Raw genomic sequence first — 23,820 nt, 5'->3', positions numbered from 1 at the left:
CAACTGTGCACATCAAGGTATCAATAAACAAAGAGATCCAGGAAAAAAGGAGAGGACCAGCATGACCGCTGATGTGACTGTAACTGGAGTGGAGGCGTGCACTGTTAGTGTGTAAACATGTCAGCCTGGGTGTTAAGAGAGCCGCCTGGTTCGTTTCAGGGTGCTCGTTCTCAGATTGCATCGTATATGTTTTATAGGCAGAGCAGCCAATTAGCACTTAAAGGGGACCTATCATGCAAAATGCACTTTTGTACGTCTTTTATACATGAATATGTGTCCCCGGTGTGTCAGGGAACTCACCAAGTGTCAGAAAACACAACCCTCTCTCTTTTCCTCCATACCCAAATCTCTAAAAACGGGGCTGCAACGGATCTGATACAGACTGATCCAGATTTGAAATATCTCTGACGTCAGAAACAAGGAGCTCTGCCTATATAATAATAATAATAATAATAAATGGGATTTATATAGCGCTTTTCTAGACCCAAAGACGCTTTGATGGGCTACTCTCCACCAATCAGGGGAATGAGAGATTGCGTGGCATGGTAACAGCATGGTAACATGACGCTCGTGCCTTGCCCCCCTCCTTTGCAGGGGGCGTGGTCAGCTGAAGCGCATGCAAAGACAGGGGTGTAGGAGAGCAAATAGAGCAAAATGAGGCATGGCTAAAATGCATGATCTGTTTGGTATTTTGAAAAAAAAACTTCACAGACATGTTTTACATAGGTATGGCCCTACAATATATTATTCAAATATAGCATGATAGGTCCACTTTAAGTACAACTAGTATCATCAGCAAACTATACTTAATTAAAAGTACTAATTTGGCCAAAAAGGAACCCTTTTAGTGTTTTACCATTATATATTGGATTATAATTACTAATGTTTCATGTGTTCTAGCTGATTTGAGCTACTTCCTTAACTGTTAAGTAGTAGTTTGATCAACTATAATATTATTTTGAACTGATAAAACATGATTTAATGTTGCAATGTTAAGTATTTCACAGCAGTCCTATAAATGTAGTGGAGTAAAAGTGCAACATCCCCCACTGAATCTGGTATTCATTATATTAGTCTAGTTTAAAAACACTGCAAACTACAACTTTAATAATGAATACTTAAATGAATAGTTGTGATTGTGTCAATAAAAACTAAACAATATTATTTTTGTCAAGTTAGAACCTATGGCTGTATCTAATAAAGGGGCCACTGTGTATATTTCCCCAACTGGACACAATGACAGATTTCTCATTATGTGGAAGGGATTAAGATTCACCATGCCCTGCCCTGCAGCGGTCCTGGGGGCTGAGCTCTCCTGGGTAAATGTGGAATTGGTGTCATAATCACAAGCGGGGCTGAACTGCATTATTCCTTATTTCACTTCCTAGAGTAATAAAATGCCTCCAGGCAATGTTCATAAATGTCAGTCATGCCCAGGCAGAAGACTGCACAGCTGAAATAATTAATATTATATGTCAAACAATGCTGAATGCAATTTTATGGGATGGCACACTGAGTCTGAGCCCCCAGTCACGTAGACCTGTCCTGGCCTGTATGCTGAAGCCAGACGGAACATTGTTTAAGCTGTCTCATAAAAGATATTTAGTACTTTTATTTGTATTCACAGGATGTTTTAATGGGTGGCATTATGGGAGCCTGCAGGTTTATCCAGACAGCACACTGCTTCTGCAAATCATAAAACACAAACAGAAAGGCAAATAAAATAAATATTGGATGAAACAAACCAACTTCTTTGCAAATATGTTAATCGAATTGATGTAAAGACTTTCTGAACCTAACAAGTTTTAAGATCGTGTTTCAGTCTCATTATAAGTAATGACATAATGGATGATAATTATCTGTTGGGCTAAAACTCATCAATTAATTTTATTATTGATTAATTGATTTGACAAAAGGCCCATTCTCGCAAATGTCCAAATACCGATGTGTTAAAATTGTGTTCTTGTACAAGCAGTCCCAAAGCCAAAGCTATCATTTACAATAATATAAAACAGAAAAAGTAACTCACACTAGAGAATAATGGCATTTCTTTTGATAAACGAATTAGATTATTTAATGATTGTTAAACATTTTGTTGATGCTTTTCTGTTCAACTGATCAACTAAACAATAGTTTGTATAATCTTGAATTTTAAGGCTAAGTGGCCTTATAATGTGAGCTTTAAAGCTGTATGTAGAGCCAGGCTAGCCGTTTCCCTCTGTTAACAGCCTTTATGCTAAGCTAAGCTACTGTAACTACCGGTAGTTTCATTTTTAACAACAAACTGGTATCTATCTTGTCGTCTAACTCTAAGAAAGTTAATAAGTGCTTTCCCCAAATTGTTGAAGTATTCCGGTCAGGTTAAGGATGCAGATAGTGTCATTGGGATGTATTTCATAGAGTGTGTTAGGAACCATAACCTCAAAATGCACCTGTTAGTATTAGCAAGCCCGTAAATACGTAAATAAAAAGCTAATGTATGAAGAATGTATGCTTCTTCTGACAGAAATTGCTGTTGAAACAAACCCACTAGTCAAGCTTGACAAGTATTGAAGGTAGCTTGTGTTTGTCTTTGTGATGGACAGTGTGGGGCCTCTCTGCTCCCAGACTTTTATGATGCCAGATGGTCGTTCCTTATACACAATGCAGCGCCTTCTCCATCATCTTGTCCTTCACGCTGATACATAAGCTTGTGCTGGGAAACGGATGTCTAGTTCAGATGAAATAGCAGGTCATTGCTCAGAACTGCTTTAAATGGTGGAGCCCAGAGCTTCTTTCAGAGCTGCATTGAAAGGCTTGCTCCTCTCTTCAGTTGTTCTTCCTTCGAGGTGTTTTGATTCTCTTGCCATCTGCTATCAGAGCCCATCCAAATGTCCGTTGGAGTCCTGTTTGCCTTCACGTGTCATAAAAGTCAGGATTGTATAAGGAAAGAGTGGTTTACAGTTGAAAGATACTACGGTTATCTCTGACCTTGGACTCAAAACATAACAGTGCGCTTGTTCCCACATGCAGGAATCTAGCAGTACAGCTTTTCCTTTTTTTTTTCCTGTTTCCAGAGAGTCTCAGCTCAAGTATCAACACGAGATCCTGCCTACCATGCTCAAATCAGATTACACTAAGACCACTGGATGTGACGTCCAACAGACATTTGTTTTATGTTGTATTAGGTGCTAAAGTTTGCTTTAGTTTGTTTCAGATAAATATTTCTGACGGTACTGTAAATGGAAAATGTGTGTTCAGTATGAGGACTATTGTTAGGCTTATTAAAGCTGTATTGTGCACTGGAAAGATTTACAGCATTTGGGTCTAAAAGTGATTCACGTTCAATGCATTTTAAGGGTTGTTTATTACATTCTCCTGGCTTATAAATAAACAACTTAAACTAAACAAAAGCTCTCGTCTATGACCATGATCTGTGGTAATATACTTTGCAACAGACTGTACAAGATAATATCTGCTATTTTCATTTATTTTCATCACGCACAAAATATCTGTCTTTTGCTTACACAAGTCCCTTTTGTTTTGGTATTTATGATATTAGACTAGCAAGCATTGATTTCATGATAGGCTATATTAACATTTTGAGCATTGAATATATACAGAACCCATTCATTCACATAGAGAAGCTGCAGAATAAGTCACTAAGATTGGATCTCTGAGACTTTCCAATGACATATCTCACAATCGGACTGAAAATGTAACAGCGGGCCTTCAGTGACAGAGTAATGGATGAGTATCTACCAGGAAACTCAATTTGCAGCCAGACCTTATAGCCCTCCTCATGTAATTCAAATCGACACTTTTAAACCCTCGCTGTGTGTTGATGACGAATTTGAAGCACAGGTGAGAAATAGCTGAGCCAATCCTCGGTGTAGAGAGAAGAGCAGAGCAGTGTGTGTCCTGAGTGCTGTCCTGGGTCTATGCATGGCAATATCTTTTCATATTTGCAACACATATCATCAACATTTGAAACCTGGTGCTTTAGCATGACATTCATCTCATTGCAAAGCCAAAGGGTCAAATTGCCTCTTACATATTTCCAGCTGTGTCGTGCTTTTAGTGCTTGTCCCAAGGCTAACCAGCTATTGCAGAGACTAATAATTGCTATAGCAAAATATATTTATAGACGCCAGCCATGCTAAGAGCTATGTGAGGCTGCTTAGGCACAGCGGAGCTTTGAGCTGAATGGTCAGCATGCTAACATTCTTGAAATTACAATTTGAATATGCTATTGAGCAAGTGATTGTTTTACTATGTGTATTATTTACTGAACATAAAAACACACTTATTACTTATCCCACATGAGATCCTGTGATGTTGCCATAACAGACAGGTCAGAATACTACAATACCCATGAGCCATTTTGGCCATTCCCATGAATAAGAGGCCAGTGAAAGGTTTGAATTGGAGACTTAGTTGTAGTAACATTTTGTAATACAACAATGCGCCAAAGTTTTCACCAGAAATGTGCCCAGAAATTCTAAATGTACCTTATTGAAGCTGCAGATTATGTTGTCACTTTTCTTTACACTGTCATTTTTAGTTTCCAGCGGGGAGATGTGCATGTAACAGAATTATAGATGTCCGATGCAAGGTAAACTCCACACACACCTCCAGGCCAAACAATGCACTCAACTCACAGTAGAGCACACACTGTGAACTTGACACCCACGACAATTACTAACACGCCCTCTGGCTCTGCCTACAGGTTTCACGTTTCTGAGAAAGCCCACATCTAAAAATTGATGTGAACTAGAGTTTCTTGCAGGTAACATTCCACCATCTCCATCCATCTGCGCTCTCTGAGACCTGTCAGACTTAACAATAACAAGCAATACATCTTACATGTGGCGCTAGCTATCGCCAAGAAAGCTGTTCTGTTCAATTGGAAATCCATATACTTCTCCATAAACCAATGACTGAACCTCCCCTCAGAACATATATCAATGGAGCTATAGTCTCTGCCAAAGCAGATAATCAAATCACAGAATTCAATCAAAATTTCTCATGTGTGACCCTGGCTCTCAATCTGCCGGGGTGCTAAATGGTAGATGGACTGCATTTATATAGCCCCTTTCTATTCTTAGAGACCACTCAAAAGGGGTTTACAACCCAGGCCTTCACCCATTCACACACGCTATAATGCACGAGTGGCAGAGGCTGCCATACAAGGTGCCACCTGCTCCTCAGGAGCAATAAACCTTCACACGCACACTGGACTCAGCTTTACCTCTCAAATACCAACACGCTGTAGTTGTTTGACTGCTTACATACTTGTGAACTCCGACTCTGACCTTTCTGTCACCTGTTTGTTTGTTTACATGATGTCAAGAAGGACATTGTTTTCCCCACTTTCTTTGTAATTATTTCTTATTCTCAGTTTTTCTTCTAAGTAATTATTTTGCGTAACATTATGAATATTGTTATGTGCGTTGACCTTTTGGCTATCAGGTCCCGTAACATAAGCTTTAAGGAAAACATCAAATATATTTTCAGTTTCTGTTATCTTTGTAGGCCTACTGATGGATTAAGTCTGGAGAATTTCAAGTCCATCTCAGCTGCAGTTGTTAAGATCATTTTTCTCTTGAACGATGCAAAACAACTGACATTTCGGTGAGGCTAAGAACAGTTAATATCAATAGCTATATATCAATATTGACCATTAGGGTTCTTTGTGTTGGCCAGTTTTCTTATGACAGTGAGCACATTTCAACCCTGCCATTGCCGGCAAGATAAATCCCAAGGGAACAAAAAGAATAACAGTGGAAATGGGTCTTGAGGCAAAGCCAACCACATGAAATTATCATCCGCAGTGGTTGAGTTACTGTATTATTAATGTCAGAACGAGAAGATCATACTGGTGTTTCCCATTCTCTGACTGATGGTATGCCGGGGTAACTCAGCCCTTTCTATCCAATCTCTGTGAATGATTTCCTCCCTCACAGGGAGAGCGTCGTGGCAAACACATCAAACAAGATTACACTTTTAGAGCAAGGGTATATTTACTCTCCTCTGAGACATATTTAATTTGCCTTGTTGCCCCGGTAACGTGAATCTCACAAAGAGTCGCTGTGGCGCTGCCTGTAATTACCAAACAGGCCTCTTCATCAGAGGCTTTAATCTGAAAAATGAATACACTCGGGCTGTCAGGCAGGCCCTGTGGCAACTCACACATGGCCTTGGCCATGAAATAGCAGCCAGAGGAATAAAGAATCATTATTGTTCTTGAAACTCTGAACTTGTGAAATTAACATTAAGTATGGTTTTAAAATAATGGGAAATAGGGCCATTGATGTCATTGTATGTATTGTATGTAGTGTAATATAGACATTTATTTTTTACAAGAAAAATAAATAAGCAAGGACGCTGCTGGGTTTTCTGGTCAAGAACTGTGTCAACGCTGTGCAGCCAGATGCATTTGTCTCGTATTGCAGAAAAATTAATAATTCAAGCCAGGAGAGGCATTCCCTGCCCAGGCACTTAAGAAAACTACCATGGAGGTCCTGCATATAGTGATGAACAAGAAGGAGTGAGCCAAACCTTTAGAAATAAATCTGATGGATTTCATGAAAAGATTGTTGTCAATGTCCTGCCAAAAGAACTCCTTTTATGGACTTTAAGATATCTCTAAGGTTATTAAAATGTGTTTTGAGGGGAACATAAATGTGCCTATTAATGCAGTATATTTGAGATATTTCCCTGGATAAATGAACCCAATCCTGGCTGAGAAAAAGTTTGATCAGCAATATAAGTGAGTGATTTATCCTCTGGAGACCATAAATGTCCAGGCAAAATTCATGGCAATTCATCCATTGGACGTTCTTTCCGTCTGGAACAAAGTGGTGGACTGTTAGGCAGACATCAGACTGACATCTCTAGAAACATGCCGCTAACATGGCTACAAATTTAAAGAAAGAGACATAAAACACAGAGAAGGCAATGGAAGACGGGTAGAAATGAAGGAGGAGTATTCAGGTCCCCCACCCAACAAGACTCTTGTCTCGTCTCTTGGAATGGCTTCAAGCCCAAGTGCTCCAAATGAGAGGGCCCTGGAGCAAGGTTTCAATCTCTGCTAGCGAAATCACTGGCCTGTGCTCATCAGCCATAAACATGTCACAGCCTAACTAGGTCACTGTTCTCTGTGTGCGCACATCAAACAGGGGGAGGGGGGGCTGGGGGGGCGGGCGCTCCAGTGTAATGTTAGCCGGCGATTTGTTCAGTGATGTACCTCCACATAATCTTGCCCATTTTTTCCCTCTTATGTTTATTTGACATGTGCCTTTTGCTCCCACAGCATGCGGTCAAGATGGGGGGGATGTGGACTGAAAAAGTGTTCCAGATAGGCAAGAGTTAACAAGAGAGGGGAATAGGCAGAGAGATGTGTGAGGGAGGAAATGGCAATGATAAAATAGAAGTTTAGCAGAAGTATGGTAGTTAGCATTGAGGTTTTAATTGGAACAATATACTTTAAAAATCCAATAAGGACCGGCAGATGGTCAGTCGTAAACCTTTTAGAAATGATGGACTTATCAATTGATCTTTGGTCAAGTAGTTACATCTCTAACCAGATCGCTGCTGCAAAGATTTAAGAGAAGAATTTATAATCCTCCGAATGAATACAGAGAAATACACAGGGGTGAAAAATGTCCAAACATTCACCTTAGATTACTTTTCAGCTTTCTATCACTGATTTCCCAGAAGTCTGCACTACAGCTTGCCAACATTATTCATGAATCACCTTGCAGTGCTTTGTTCCAAGACATCTTGTTAATGCAAGGCAGAAGTTGCTGGACTTTTGAAGCAGTATTCAGCTGACATGTGGCAGCCTACTTTTATTGTGGTAGTTTACAGCACATTTGAGTGCATTTCCTACAGTTATATTTAATATTAGGGTGACCTTGTATTTAAGGAATAGTTGTTCATTATTTCCCAGGATAGGGTAAGATAAGATTGATATCTACTTTACATTTTTGTAAAATGTCCCAAATGAGAGGGCACTGGAGAGAGATTACCAACTCCACATTTGTAGTGTCTTTCAGCCAGCGCCATATAGATAGAATCTATTCTATCTATATGGTGCTGCTTTCAGCCTATTTTTTGGTTTTTACACCACATTGCTGTTTTGGTTCAATCTCACAGTAAAAACATTGTACGCTGCTTGCTCAGTACCAAACTGTAGAAACAAAGTTAGCAACTAGCGGGTGGAAAATGTAGCCGCTAAAGAGACAGATTTGTTTCTCAAAAAAGACCAAAACAGAGCTTTAATCGACTTAGGCAACAAAAGCAAATCCTAATGTTGCTCCATGTCTGCTGGATATGTAAATTAGATGTTTTCTAACACATTCACCATTATAAGGTCCATTAGATTTTTTGATTTTGCAGATTTATGTCTTAAAATTAGGAAATACAAATTTTGCACTAATGTGGCTAATATTGAAAATGAAAGATTTATGGAGTAGTCCAGAGAAGAAGGTCATTGTCTGTCTCGTCTAATGAGTAGATGGTTCGGTAGAGAGAAGTGCTCTTTCATACCAGAGGAATGTGGTTCCTGAAAAGCACACAAGCAAGTCTGTGCCATGTATAATACAATCTGACTCTTTGATTAGCGGCATTAAATCATCAAGTGCAGATAAATGTTGCATTAATGAAGAGTTATTCCCGACAATGTGAATTACTCTTTGTGAGTCAGGGCGGGTGGGAAACCCACATTGATTAGCGTTTCTAAGTTCAAGAACATCTTATTTGTGTTGTTGAGTTATTTAAGGAAGCATGTCATATTTTAGCGGTTAGAACATGTGATCAGCCTTTATAAATAACCACAAAAACCGAACATATTGAATGAATGCTGAAAAATCTGCAATGATAAATCTATATAAATAGTACTTCTTATACATGTTTCCGCTCGATAGACGGTGAAGAGGTTCAAGGTTCAAGGTTCTTTATTGTCAAACTAACATAGCTACAGAGTAATTATGCCGTTGAAAATCTAGGTCACAGGCTTCTCCAACAATGCAACACAATAATACAGATAAGCAGACAAACAGGGACGCTTAGACTGCCTTTTTGTTGATTCCAAGAGGGTATTGAGAATGTTTTTGTCACATTCCTCTCATAGGATAATGGGCACTTCAATAGAAACGTATAATAAAACACTGAACAATCAAATGTGCCTATACAGCGGAATGTGACTGAGTTTACAGAGTATTCCTGTGGCGATGTGGAACCAAAGCATAAGGAGGAAGTATCTTCTATTCCCTTTTTTTTTGGTTTCAGTTAAATAAGTGAAGTGATGCATTTCACGAGTTCATCCTATGTTAGTGAGCATTATGGGGTTGCCCATGTGAGAATTCTCAGCTTGCTCACAAAAGTAAAAGAATCAGTGAATAGAGGGATAGGAGAGGGGGGGGGAGTAAAATGCTGAGAGCCTGAGAGCTCTGCACATTAAAGTTAGCCATTATGAAAGCCCTGAAAACACTGCATAGATTAATGGTTTAAGGGGCCCAATCCACGCAGAATGAATTCTTAGGTCCCAGAGGTAACATGAAAGGAACTATACAGTGTACCTGCTACTTTAATCCAGTGTTTGAAAGCACACAGCACTCTACTCCCTAAAGCATAACCATTTGGATAGATTCAGATTATATTACATGTTACAAATGTAATTCTTCAAAGAACTTGCAATGTTTGACTGAGAAGAACATATGCTCAAAATGATATTGAGACTTTTTGCAAGTGTTATCCATATGAAGAAGCAGTAAAAAGTCTCAATATCATTTTGAGCATATGTTCTTCTCAGTCAAACATTGCAAGTTCTTTGAAGAATTACATTTGTAACATGTAATATAATCTGAGACATTACATTTAGGTTTTTCTATTTATGTAATCCTTTGACATTTGTAGATACAGTATATCACTAACTTGAGGCTGGATTTTAGCCCTTAGCAATATCATTCTGCATTGTTGACCCATTGCCGTCTGTTTTTGGAATGCTGTAGCACAGTAGGTGGTCCATGTGCACTTCACACTTTGAACATTAGCATGATAAAAGCTGAGGAGGTCTGACAGTATGGTGGACCTCAAGTACTGCTCAATGAAATGTGTCAACTAAAAGTGCATAATTCACATCTAGTGAATAATTCATGTGACGTGCTAGAACAGTCCAAGAGAAAAAATACCATTTCAAGGATTTCTACAAGGAAACATAGGCTGCAGCTGATTAGAAACGAAATGGATCTGTGTAAAAGACTTAGATAAGAGAATCAATGGCACTCTCATAGTCAGCAGTAACTTAGCAGTAACTTAGCTTAGCTTAGCATGAACACCACTTGCCTGAATCGTTTAAACAACTTCTTAGAAGAGGACCCAGTCATTTTCATGCTTGATAAGATGACAAGCGCAACAAAAAACTGATCTGTTTATCAAACATCAGTAGACTCTGTTAAGTTACCATGGACAAAAATGTACTAATTCAGTCATGACACTTATTATCAGCTGTAGTTTATTAAAGTAGAAGATGCAACCAGAAACGTTGTACAATTTTGTATTATTCAAAATATTTTTAAGCATCAACAAATCCAGTGTCCAGTTGAGAGTCAAAGAAATATTAAGAAATTATTGAGATTCAGGACTTCACCAAAACGCAGATGCTAAATATAGACGTCCACCTGTTAAAGAAAGTGAAGAACACTTGATGAGTAACCTTGTGGTTGAAGATTAACCACCTTTTATTTTTGTGTTCCTTTAGTCACCAAGTATGAACACAACATGCTTGTTTTTGCAATATTCTGTGCAAACAAAGTTAATGGGAAGTTTGATGTGCCTTTGTTGTAGGTGTCACTCTGAAATGTCCGTTAGAAAATATGAAACAGGGTTCAGTAAGCGTTTATGTGGTTCAAGTGAGATATCCTTCAGAGGTAGTTGGTATCTGCAGGGAAGCAGTTGAGCCACAAGAGCCTGGGATGTGAGGTGTGGTGTGGTGCTGGCAAAGTCAAGAATTAAATAGTGTAGGCGTTTCAAATATTAACTTCTATCGTCTGCAGCAGTAATATAAATCTTTACTATAATATCCAGTGACTACCTACTAGACACAGTTTGGCCTGGCATAAGGGATTAAAATGAAATGTTTTGTCCATGCAAACAAAGTTAACTGTAACTGTGAGGTCAGTATAGTAGAAGGGAAATTGCAACATTTGGGCTTTTTCTTGTGAAAAAAAGTTCAAGATAACTCAAAGACATGCATCAAGTGCATTTGATAAAGTTCCCTAACGCACTAGAACAGCAGTTTGAAGTTCCTAGTTTACTATTGATTTCAAAACCACATTATCTCCTGCATTTTATATTCCTTCCACTTTTGACACTGGTGATGGCCACGGATGCCTATCTGACTGCAGAACACCAGAGGCCTTCCCTTGTACAAAGCTGCCAGCCTCTTTTAGCGAAGCCGGGTTTATACTAGGGGATTTCTGCCAGAAGCCTGCCCTCTTTCCAGACCATAATTAGGCCACCCACATTCACAGTCATGTGCCTCAGATAGTGACTATAGGATTCTGGGTCCTTCCACACTAAGAACATGTAATGATTTATGAAAAAATACACAAAAAGGGAGAGCTATAGCCTGGATAAATAACCACTGAGTGTGGTTATGTGCGTTCCTGGGTGTGACATACAACTTTTTTATGCTTCATTTCCTACTTTGTGGATATTATCTGACACATAATGTAACACACAAGCTGTAGTTTATGGTATTAAATTAGAAAAAAGACAGGAGAAGCAGGCTATTCGACAATAGTTGTTGTTCTTCATATATCCTCTGGAAAGATTGTGTATCACATAGTTTACACTGTAAAGTGATATCTTTACATTGCCCTCATTCTTATTGCTTTGGATGCTGTGAAAATAATCCCCGTCGAGTATGAGAACAGATGATAATAAAAACCAAAAGGACTTGAGTATACATTGCGTGCAGAAAGTTATGTAATTTCCATAGTGTTTCATGTTGCGTGCGAGGGTACATTGAAGGAGGAGAGTTCCCCTACTAGCGACAATCTGACTGGTCGGATTGACTGATGTTAATGATTGACAGTGACGCTGGCCAATCAGAGGCCATGCTCCGTCTTGCCACTTGTTGGCAGCAGGGGCGACGTTCAAGGGAGCATTTTGTTCAGGACGGGAGAGCCGTGCCGTTATGTCGACAAGCTGTGGGTTGTAACAGTTTGTTCTGCCTGTTAAACCGGATTTAAACGCGAGTGGAAGTTCTATGTTTTAAACCGTCCTGATAAAGGATCTGTTTAGGGTTGCGTTCTTTCGTATAATATCCCGTATAAACTGTTAAGTTTACCGAAGTGGAAGAGGATCGTCGGATCGCATGTGGATCCATGCAGACTCGGTAGGTAGTTACTCACGACAAGCTCGATCACTTGACAGCAAATGTCGAACTACGAATTGCTGTTTTTTAAGAAGTGCTAGTTGTTATATCAGTATGTTTACCTTAATCCAGTTTGGTAAAACTTAGGTTACCTTTTGAGCTCTGGGTTAACTTGAAAAAGCTTTTTCCAATATTGTAATGTTGTTACATTAGTATTAATCTAATGCAATTCCTAATTTACTGTCGGTGTCATGCATATTTTAATAACATGTAATTCACAATGGCACCTTATAGCAAACTTATCTTCCAGAATGAACGCTGGCCGATGGTGTTAACAAGCTGACGTTAGCATGTTAGCTAACTTAGCTCACAGTTAACCATCCTGCTCTCTCGACATTTTTTTTCTGCAACGTTACTGTTTTACTCTTTTAAAACACAAGTTGCTTGTATATCTTGCAGCCCTGTGTTTTCAAAATCCACAAGTTTGCTGGCAGCTTTTTGACCAAGAGATGTTACTATGTATTAATTATCAGTGGTGTAATGTAACTAAGTACATTTACTCAAGTACATTTTTGAGAGACTTGTACTTTACTTGAGTATATAAATGTGTTGCTACTTTGTAGTTATACCCCACTACAACTCATAGGTAAAAGTGTATTGTACTCCACTACTTTTTGATAAATATTGTGAAATATAATCAACACTTAAATCAGACTTTAGTTACACCTGGAGTACATTCACAAGCTATCCTGCAGTATACAAAGTCATTAAAACTAGCTGCACCTTTACCAGCTTTGATAACACTTTAACGCTTCAATAATAATAATAAAAACATATAATACATATTAATGACTACTTTTACTTTTGGTACATTTAAGTATATAGATTCCAATACCTTAATCCATTTACTTGAGCAACATTTTGAGTGCAGGACTTTTACTTGTAACAGAGTATTTCTACACTTTGGTATTTCTACTTTTACACAAATAAAATATCTGAGAGTACTTCTCCCACCTCTGCTAGTTATAGAACAATTGCAGCGTTGAGAATTTAAGCTGTCACGGATCATGCTAACATTAGCTCTCAAATGTTGGCTGAATAGCACAGATAATGTGTGTTAACACATCAAGCCAGAAACTGTTAAATGCAGCATCTAAAGAAAAAAGCTAATCACTATTTGTGTCTGCATCAGTAAATATTGTACTGCCGGATAGTCATTGTGTTCTCAGATGATCATTAGTAGTGCAATGGGACCATACTGTACACCATTAAATCATAAAAAAACAATATTACTACATGATTCAACAAAGGCGGCTTAATGGTTCACTTCATCAAAAATATTGCCCTTTTTCTTCAAAGCAAGTATGATCTGCCACCAACTTGCCATGTGTCAAATTATAGTTGCAAAGGTAGTATAAAATAATAATATATTTTAAGTATGTGCTACAATATTAGCCTGGTAAAATACTACTATTCTTAAAAGTGTTGTGTATGCTTAAAATTTAAGTTTGGCCAACTATAAAGTATTATAGTACTCTTATAAACATTGATTGATTGATTGATTGATAAGTATTCTTACCACCACAATACAATCCTCAATAACTTTCCTGCAGAACTCAGTTAAATGTGTTATATCTCATTAAGTACATTTTAGATGACATCTGAGCATTACATACTGTAATTGTCATATGCAATGTGTTACAAATGGCCTCCACTCTCACTTTATAGGTCTGGATAGTATTCTGAGGATTGCAGCTGCAGGCCATGTACTGATGGATACATACTGTGAGGTGCCACTCCAAGAGAGATGCAAATCATTCAGAAGAGACAGGAACTTTGAAAGAATGAAGACAAGCTAGATAGTGTTGTCTCCCAAGAACAACCAACGTTTTCTTGGTATTGGTAAATGTATACTCATACAACTATTTGTACAAGCAAATGTGTACCTGGACTGAACACATACTTAGAGAAACCTGAAAAGTAACATTTCTGGTTGAATCTTCGAAAGCACTTCTTGACACAAAGAGATCAATATGAGTGCTGAAGGATATCAGTACAGAGCGCTTTATGACTACAAGAAGGAGAGGGAGGAGGACATCAGTCTGCATGTGGGGGACATCCTGTTGGTAAGCAAAGGAGCCCTGGTGGCCCTTGGGTACACTGATGGACTGGAACAGAGGCCAGATGAGATTGGCTGGCTGCCAGGCTTCAATGAAACCACTCAGGAAAAGGGGGACTTCCCTGGGACATATGTCGAGTTCGTCGGAAAGAAGTGGATCTCTCCTCCCACCCCCAAGCCACGGCCCCTCAGACCCCTACCTGAAGCTCCAGGCGTCTTCAGGGTGGGGGGGGACTGCGACTCAGAGCAAGGTGAGTTTAACAGCACAGCACTTTTCCACATATACCTCATTCACACCAACGGTGTTTCAGGGCCGGTTCGGAGCTTGAGCTTGAAAAGCACCGGGTTTTCCTGTTCACACCGCAGCGGAGCCGCCTCTTAGCTCCGGAATCCGGTTCGTTTCAAGCACCAAAAAATTGTCCGGCCAGAGTAAAAGCACCGCATACGTCACGCTTACGTCGAGGCGGGGGCAGGGGGAATCGGAATCGTCGTTGAAGATGATGATTACGATTGTAAAGCAGTTTTGAATGTAGCATGTAACGACTGTAAAGTTGGTAGTAAAGTCGTCCCTTTTCGTTTCGACAGAGCAAAACCAAAACGAGTAGCGCTTCAACACAATCGGCCATTGTTGTTGTCGGTGTGAGCTGTGAGGGGTTTTCGCGCGGTTTGGCTTTATGAAGCAGGCACGTAAACGGTTACGTCATGACGCAAACGATGACGCAATGACGCAGCACCAGTCGGACTCTGGGCGGTGTGAAAAGAGCCGGAGCTAAACCGAAGAACCGGTTCTGAACCTGAAAAGCTCTAGCACGGAGCTTGAACCGGAGTTGCGTTGGTGTGAATGAGGTAATAGAGCTGCGCAACCACAACATTTTCTTCATTATGATTTTTACACACTTCTTTATTGGTTATTGTTTGGTCTTTCACTTTGAAATTTGATAATTAGTTATCAAGATTGTTGCCGGAAATTTTTTTTTCCCCCCAGATTTTTTGTTTTCAGTTGATATTTACCATTCAGCTATCATTGGTTCTATGGGGTTTAGTCTTAAGCCCCTATTCTACTTCTGCAAAACAATAAAAAATGCTAAGTAGAACAACTATTCAGGCGCCTTTTCAGTGTCTTTTCCCAACTTTTCACCTTTCAAACCCTACACTGCTTACTTTGAAGTTTTTTGAAATTTACTGGCTACAACGTGGTATACATTCAGGAGTTTATTTGTTTTTGTGGCAATAATCAGTATACTCAAACTGCGGGATCTAAAAAAAAAGCCTCATTTTTTTCCCTTGTCTTGGGTGTGGAGCTCCATTATTGGCATGTTTTGCAATTTGGTGTAAACCCTTTCTTGCATTGTTTTTCAACTTTGTGTACTTCTCGCTTTCAGCTAAAGCGTTTAGTTTTTTTTTCTCTGTGACATGAACATTTGGTCACAAAAGATAACAGTGAAGGCCCATCGGCACCATGTCATCAATGGACCCCCAAAATATATTTTGTGATTGAAAAACAGAAGCAACAACAACATAAACCGGATTTTGGGTTAACAAAGTGTCAAGAACACGATTTGAACTGCAGAACAAACTGCATGTCTTTGACAACAAGTGGCTCTGCCCAGAGCGTACAGCTGGCACTGGATGTTACCACGCTCAATTCCCAGGGTCAACATGGCGTTTGATTCAGTATAAACCAGAGCATATCGGCATATGTTACAGCTGGTAATCATCGTACGTTTCTCCAAAAGAAGCCACCATCTTTTGGGGCTTATATTTTCCCTTATCGTGTAGAGACGACGATACGAATCACTATATTACCCGTCATTAGGACAAAATTTTCTTCTGAAAGCCTGGGAAACCACAGTTTTGTGGCTAGCTTCATCAAAGGCTGAAAAAAGGTTTCCTAGATCTTTTTCAAGTTGTCTTGTTTACTTTTGTTTTAGTTTGTTAACTGATCATCAAAAATGTTCCAAGGGTTGTGTTATGATTTACTTGGCAAGTTCATAGAAAAACAGGGCTTTAGCTCTAAAACTAAACTACTCGTAAACCCACATTTTCCAAAAACTTATTTACAAAGAATTTTTACAATAAACAACTCAAATGAAACAACTTCATTTTTTAAAATGCTGTTTTCGTACATTCCTGACGTGCAGAATGCAGTGCGCAGAGTTTAAGCAGACACAAAGAGATGAATGACAATATTTCACTTGGTGTGAGAGGGCAAATAAGTCTAATCATGCACTTCCTTAATGCAGTATAACTTGCTAAGGGTTTGACGTGGCATATAGAAGCACCAATTATTGCCTGTACTGTAGTTTCTTGATTGTTGGCAAGAGATGTAAGTAAGCTGTATTCAGCCGTTTGCGCTCAAGTATCCGTGCGTTTAAAAATCTATTGCATATAAATGACCCTTTTTGAAAATCTGAATCAGGATACTGCTCACGCCACAACTATGATGCTGCAATTAAAAAAACGTGCATCTTTTTAAAGACGCTGCGGCTTACACCAATGTGCGCTTAAAGGCTTGGTCTGCTCCACCTAAAGAGCAGCTGTATCTGCCAGGTTCCAGTTTCTGCGCTTTGTGGTGCGATTGTGAGAATTCTTTGCTGTGGTTTGCGCAGGCTGAGCTGAGGAGCGTATGAAGGGGGCATTGTGTTTAAATGTGCTGTGTTGTGGTTGAGTGGCAGCGCTGAGCCTGGAGCGAGTGTGAATTGTAGCACCGGGGAGAAGAAAAGTCTCTGTGTGCCTGAGCTGTGGGAGGACACAGGGAGCGGGGGGGGGGGAGAGAAGTGTTGGCCCCTAGGTTGTGTGGGGGGGAGAGAAGGGGCCTGTGCTTGCTAAAGGGTCCGTGTGAGGGATGGTGTGCAAAAGGATCAGGGATGGAACGGGGCTGTGGGATAGGCAAAGTGGTCGATGCAGGCGTTAGGGGGGGGGGGACTCAAGGGGGCTTTGAAGAGGGGCTCTGCGAGGAGGCTGGGCTCTTGTTGCTCCCAGAGTGTTTGTGATTTATAACCCACCACCAAGGGATCTCACTCCCTTCCGCCTACTCCTTAGCTTTTTTTTTTCCTTCCGCCTCCCCCTTCTCCCTTTTTTTTAATGTTTTGATAGTTCCTACAGTCAGCTCTGGAAGGGGGGAAAGAGGTGGAGAATGGAGGGGCCTCTCCTCTCCGAGCCACAGGGGTTTACATGAGTGCAGCAGATGTGGAGAGGGTGAGGGAGAGAGAGAAGAGGACCAGGCTGGGAAACTATTCCGCCTGATTCCAGCTCTCAGCCTTTTTTAAACATTAAACTGTTGCTCCCTCTCTGGGCCTCTCAGTTGAGAGAATATAGATGTGTTAAGGCCCGCCAAGAAAAAGGAACTCGGAGATTGAAACCCAGACCTCAAGTCGACTCATTTTCCTATTTGATGTATACAGAAACATAGAAGTGATTTGAAAAAGGCAGAGTTTCTCCTAAATGTTCAACTGTTTCAAAACAAGTTTGATCAATTCAACGGACAGAAATTCAAAACTATAAAGTCAGACTTTTCTCAGTTTTGAAAGTCAACTTGATGATGGCTCTACATGGTTAAAATGTTTGCGTGCGAAACTGTTGAGCAGCCAGTCTGAGAGCGTTGGAGATAAAGGTGTGAATAAGTGGTTGTTATTTGTACGTGCTCTCACATGGTTCAACCTTACATGCTCAGTCTTGTTTAAGGAATGATTTGATGCCATCAAGTTTCATCCTCACCTTTTTCTGAGTCTGAGGCTTATCATGTTTTCAGTTCTTATGTAAAAGTGCATTACACTACTAACAATTCAATCATTAATTTTAAACCTCTCTGGTGAATATGACTTTAGTATGTTGCAAAAGCAGATTATTCTTTGTAAATAAACTGCCCTTTTCATTATGAGTAAAGGATTTTCTTTTTGATTAAATCATCATATATTTGTGCCATAGACTTACTGTATGGAACATTTAGCTTGAGTTGGACATTTGAGAAAAGGTCTACCGGAAGGAAGAGAGCAGTCTAAAGGAGACGTTAGCAGGGAGAGTTCTTAGAAAAGCTGGAGATTGACATGATGCGTCTGGGCCTCTTGTACTTGGCTGAACAAGTGTTGTATTGAATAGTATGTTCAGTTTTTCTTTTCTAAGAATCCCCTTCTCCCTTGTTTTCTTAATTGGGCATGTTGCAACCTATCTTTTGGATTCACAGTGGTATGCAGTTCACTTTTTTTCTTCTAGGAAGCACAATCACACATCAGAAAATCAGAGTGTGACAGAAAGAAAACAGCAGCACAGAAGTTTTATCATTTGTTTGTATTTGCTCCGATGTTCCTCTGTGGGCCTAAAGGCAGCTGGAGCCAGGAATGTGTTGGCGCTTCTTTGGTGGAGGGCTGCGCACAGACTGCATGGTAGACTGATTTGTAGCTTTGTGATGAATCAGTATTGTGCTAAGTGCTGATTGCAGTAACTTGGTGCACAATGCAACCGGACAATAAATGGTCTGCACACTGAATAGGACCCCAGCGATTGCTGTTTCACACTGTCGTTGTACATGCTGCTGTCCCGAGGCTCATTTTAATATTCTAGTTTCATTTGACTCTTTTAGTTGTAAATATTAGCTTGTGATATTCCTGGCAAAAGTCTTGGAGGACAAAAGTGGTAGTAACATTAAAACCCAATGTAAAAAGCAACTGACCAATGCTCGGCTAATGTGAGTATGTGACAGAAGAAGAAGAAGATATACTTTATTCATCCCTTACAGGGAAATGTCTTTCTGTTGTGTTACACACATTACACACACAGGGGAGGATATACATGCACACACACACACAGAGGATATACATGCACACACACACACACAGAGGATATACATGCACACACACACACACACACACACACACACACACACAGAGGATATACATGCACACACACAGAGGATATACATGCACACACACACACAGAGGACATACATGCACACACACAACAGCCAGCAGATAGGAGAGGTGGCAGAGCAGAGAGGCTGCCGGTGACCTTCGGTTGCAAGACCAAGTCCCTGCAGACCGAGCCACTGCCGCCCAGTGAGGTTATCCTGACTCAGATGCTATAATTATACACATTTAAAAAAAATGAGTTTCTATTTATTTATGTGAAAGATGAGTAATCTAACTCCAGGGCTCAATAAAAGTAACACTGTTATTATCCCTCCAAACTGAACAAGTGAGATTGTGTGCAGAGACTTAAGTCTGAATTGGCAAATCTTCTTACTAGCATGTCTGCTAGCAGGATTAAGAAAGAGAGAGAGAGACAGGCTGATGGGCAATAAGACAAGACAAGAGGTGAGATTAGGTAGAGGCACAACGTCAAGGGGACCAGGAAAGGTATTTCAAACATGTCCTGTATTTGACCGGGAGGTGGACGAGCTAGTGGAGCTGAATACTGAGTGAGCTTTGTGCTGTGGAGCAGGCGTTGTGTAATGCTTTGAATGAGGTTGATGGCATCAGTTATTTTAACCAGCTTTGGTAAGGGTTCTGTCGTTTACAGGTTAGTAGTTACACTGTTAAACTTGTCAAATGTAGTGCAAGAAGTACAATCACTTTATCAGGGTATTGTCAGGTTTTACATTTGATAACTCTTTTTTATTTTTTTGACAAATACTGGTCAATGAAGCTGAAACGTCCTTAAAACTTAAACCAGGCTCTGCACTGATTACTGTCAAAAATGATTCATAATTGAAAAACTTAATTGAGTTAAGATTGGAACAGAGCAACATAGTTCATGTTTTCTATATATAAGCTATTGGACAGAAACAATTTATCACCAACATTTGGCTTTGACTCTTTAAAATATTCACATAGTTTTCTTTTCAAAACGAGAAATAAAATGACATTGGATCAGTGCATAACTCACATTGCACCTCAACATCTTTTAAAAACAATCGCAGATGAACACCTTCACAGATTACTTTTACTTAAAGATTGACACAAGTTTGACCATTTTTTAAATGTAGTAAATCTAAGTCTCCAGTCATGGCATGAGAGAATATATATATCATAATATAATGACATTTGATGTAATGAAAAATGGACAACCAGAGTCAGGCCTGTGTCTTATATAATAAAAACAATAAACCAAAAATGAATATTATTCGATGCCTATGTGTTTGACTGCAACTTCAATGTGAAAGGAATACCTGAAAACCAATCTGCATTGTGGGAACAGCTAGGAAAACATTACATATTTATTGAAGGCATTACGTATATGTACTCTTCAGGTAGTAATGGCCTATTAAAGGTGTTGGAAAGTGGGCTTTTAAAATACTGATTCACAGTTAAATGTGTGTAGGTGTTGTGACCCATTGATTGTCCTTCCTCTATAGGGTTAATTGTCAGGCTGTAGCAACAGCCTCCTCATTGGCTGTTGCTCAGCCTCAGCACTGCAGCTTCCTTCCTGCAGGAGGAGACATTGCCTGCTTTTTTTTACTTCCTTCAGCTCAAAGCTTGGATCATTCATTGACTTCTAGAAAATGCATGTTAAAGCATGTTAGAGCTTCACTTCATATTTGTTCATGTTAAATCTCATGTGTTTTCTAAGTTGTTGAAGGTCTGCACCCTCTCTTATTAATTACTGTACAACCGACATTTACATGAAAAACATGTGACATATTTTGTAATACACTGCCCTATTGCTCAATATGTGCTGCCATGTGTGCGCGGTCTGAAGTACAATCCCTTGGTTATAGGTTTTTACTGCTGTGCCCCAGTTAGACCTTTTTCAGACAAGAAGAAACGGTATGACTTGAAAATGCTGGTTACTCGAGTAGACCCTCTAAATGTATCCAAAGTGTGTGCTATCTTTAGTTTGTCGGTGGTGCCCCACGCCTGTCCTGCCCAGAGTCTGTAGTCTGTTCGGTTCAGACATACGGTTTCAGGCTGGGCCCCCCAACACCACAGCAGCACTAGTGGCAGCTGCATTGACTTCCTCAACCTGTGGTTCACTAACTGCCTGGCTGAGGCCTTTTGGGATATCATGCGAAGCTCTGCTAAACATGCAGGCTTGTACAGACACGTCCAAGGGGCCCCTATCTCCATACTCTCCTTCCCAAAAAAAAAATCCATTGAAAATTAGAACAGTGTCTCATGCAGTGTGTAGACCCTCTGCTGTTCTAAATAGAGCAGGACACCGGAAAAATTGTGCTATTACTGTAGTGGCTCTGTAAAACAAAGATATCTAGTGTGTTTGTGGCATTGATTATACAGTCAGGTATTATAATTTAGCTGCTAATGCGTGTGGCTGAATGTAAACAGCCCTCCAGAGTAAACCAGAATTTCAGCTACCCTTAAGTACTTGCATAAAATACATCCAACTCATGCACTCTGTAAAAGGTTAAAGAGATGTGGTACATTGTGCTATCTATATACTTCAAAAAGTATTATCGTTGCGTAAAGTAACTCAAAAACTGTTTCTAAATGATTTGTGTGTATATTTGAACGTGTTCCATCGGCTCCGGCGAGTATCTGCATGTTGCGCGCTTGATGTCATGCCAAGCCATCTCAGAAGTCATCACCGATAGCTCGAAAGATGTCTGCCATATCTTGTCTGCTACTTGATACAATTCCATCGTTGCTGAAACTATCACATCATTGACAGTACCAAGAAGCAACTCTATCTCCAGGTCACCCCGTCTCAGTCAGAGGCCATCCACAGATTACAGATTTGTAAATAAAGAAATAAACAAAAAATACTTCTGGATCTCTTTTGACAGGTGTTCCCGTTAAAGAGTTTATCACTGAGCTACTTGAAACATGCAAGGAAGATGTATTTAACCTATTGTTCAATATGTGGCTATTTAATCCTAAAACATGTGTTGAAAAGTCTTAAGTATTCACAAAATGCCATGTTTGAAACCTCTTATTTCAGAAATCTTACCTTTTTAATAAAACTAGCCTTAGGATGTGGCTTTGGGCAATTTTCTTTGATGAAACATTGGATGTGTGGGTGGGTTAGAAGTTTAAATATAACTTCAGCCTATGAATCAGGTTTCTCAGAAAAAACATTGGCTGTAGAATGGCAGCCGTGTTAGATATCTTGTCTGAGAGAAAGGTTACACTTCCAAGGTGTGCAATGGCAGGGCAGCGTGTCTCGTTTTCTATTTAGGGAAACTCTGGCGCTCCATCTCGGAGTTCACTGCTTCTGAGAAAAACCCCTCCCGCTCTGCAGTTCCGATAATGTCTTCCAGATGACCAGTTGTCCTACATGGAGTTGTGTGTGTGTTATGTGGTTAGCAAGGACTTCAGTAATCCAGTTTCTTCACACGCAACATGCCAGCCTGTGAGCTGCACTGGCCAAAGAGGATGTGGAATTGGATGAAGTGGTTCATTATTGGCTTGATTGAACACTCTGTGGTGGAGGAGGGTAGTTCCTCTGTAATGACTAGCATGCCTGCATCAATGGGACCAGTGGATTCAAACATTTTAATATTTTTGAAGGTAGAAAGGAAGACAAATATGGTTACTATAAAGGGTTCCATTCATAGTTTCTGAACATTTTGAATCTGCAGACTCAGTGTTGAACAGTTGAGTCTTTCAGAGAAATACCCTTTTCAAAATACGCCTTTGCAAATCCAAATAAAATCCCTGCCAACCCCTTCAGCCTTTCATGTCCACACCTGGGTACAAAGTTCTAAAGGAAATATAAAAAAAAATCTGGGGCCTGGCTTACCTCATATCACAGGGTATTTGCTTAGTTTCTTGGTCCAGCAAACCCTAACTTGAGTGCTCAGCACCTCCTGCTGAATCGGGCTGTTGTAAATACTCACCTTCTAGTTTTGAAGGCAGTTCTTTGGTCTCGTACCTGCTTCCTCTTTGAAGTTCTGAGTAGTTTTTAATTCATACACCTAATCAGCCTTGGCTGGCTCACATGACTTCCAGCCCTAGCCACATTTAATGTGAAAGCACTTCTGTTCTTTCATGGTTTGCAAGATATTTTGCATACGTGTAAGTAAAAGATCTTAGGCTTAAAAACCGAAACAGTATTTCCTCTGACCTTGATTTAACTTAGCTTGAGATGCTAAAAGTCATCCGTAAGCCACATGATTTAAAATGTATTTGAAATGTCATACACTCTTGCAGTGTAACCAGCTTATTGACAGAAACATATTTGGCAGTTATTCTGTATTTTATAAAAGGTCCATCCATCCATCTTCTCCCGCTTATCCGTGGTCGGGTCGCGGAGGTAGCAGTTCCAGCAGAGAGCCCCAAACTTTCTTTTCCCTGGCCACATCAACCAGCTCTGACTGGGGGATCCCAAGGCGCTCCCAGGCCAGCGAAGAGATATAATCCCTCCATCTGGTTCTAGGTCTACCCCT

General features: G+C 40.0%; 1 protein-coding gene across 1 annotated transcript in view; it reads left to right on the top strand.

Moving 5' to 3' along the window:
- The first annotated feature begins 12,146 nt into the window (after window positions 1-12,146).
- Window positions 12,147-23,820, top strand: part of pik3r1 (phosphoinositide-3-kinase, regulatory subunit 1 (alpha)) — a 23,882-nt gene continuing 12,208 nt past the window's right edge. The window contains exons 1-2 of the mRNA XM_010788289.1: window positions 12,147-12,385; window positions 14,093-14,734. Of these exons, the coding sequence (XP_010786591.1) occupies window positions 14,398-14,734 (337 nt within the window). The 5' untranslated portion in view covers window positions 12,147-12,385; window positions 14,093-14,397. The remainder of the gene's footprint in view (window positions 12,386-14,092; window positions 14,735-23,820) is intronic.

This window comes from Notothenia coriiceps, unplaced genomic scaffold (genome assembly GCF_000735185.1).
Source record: "Notothenia coriiceps isolate Sejong01 unplaced genomic scaffold, NC01 NC01_scaffold00031847, whole genome shotgun sequence".
NCBI classification, from domain to species: Eukaryota; Metazoa; Chordata; class Actinopteri; order Perciformes; family Nototheniidae; genus Notothenia; species Notothenia coriiceps.
Note: the sequence above shows the minus strand (reverse complement) of the source record. Positions and strands in the feature narration are given on the sequence as shown.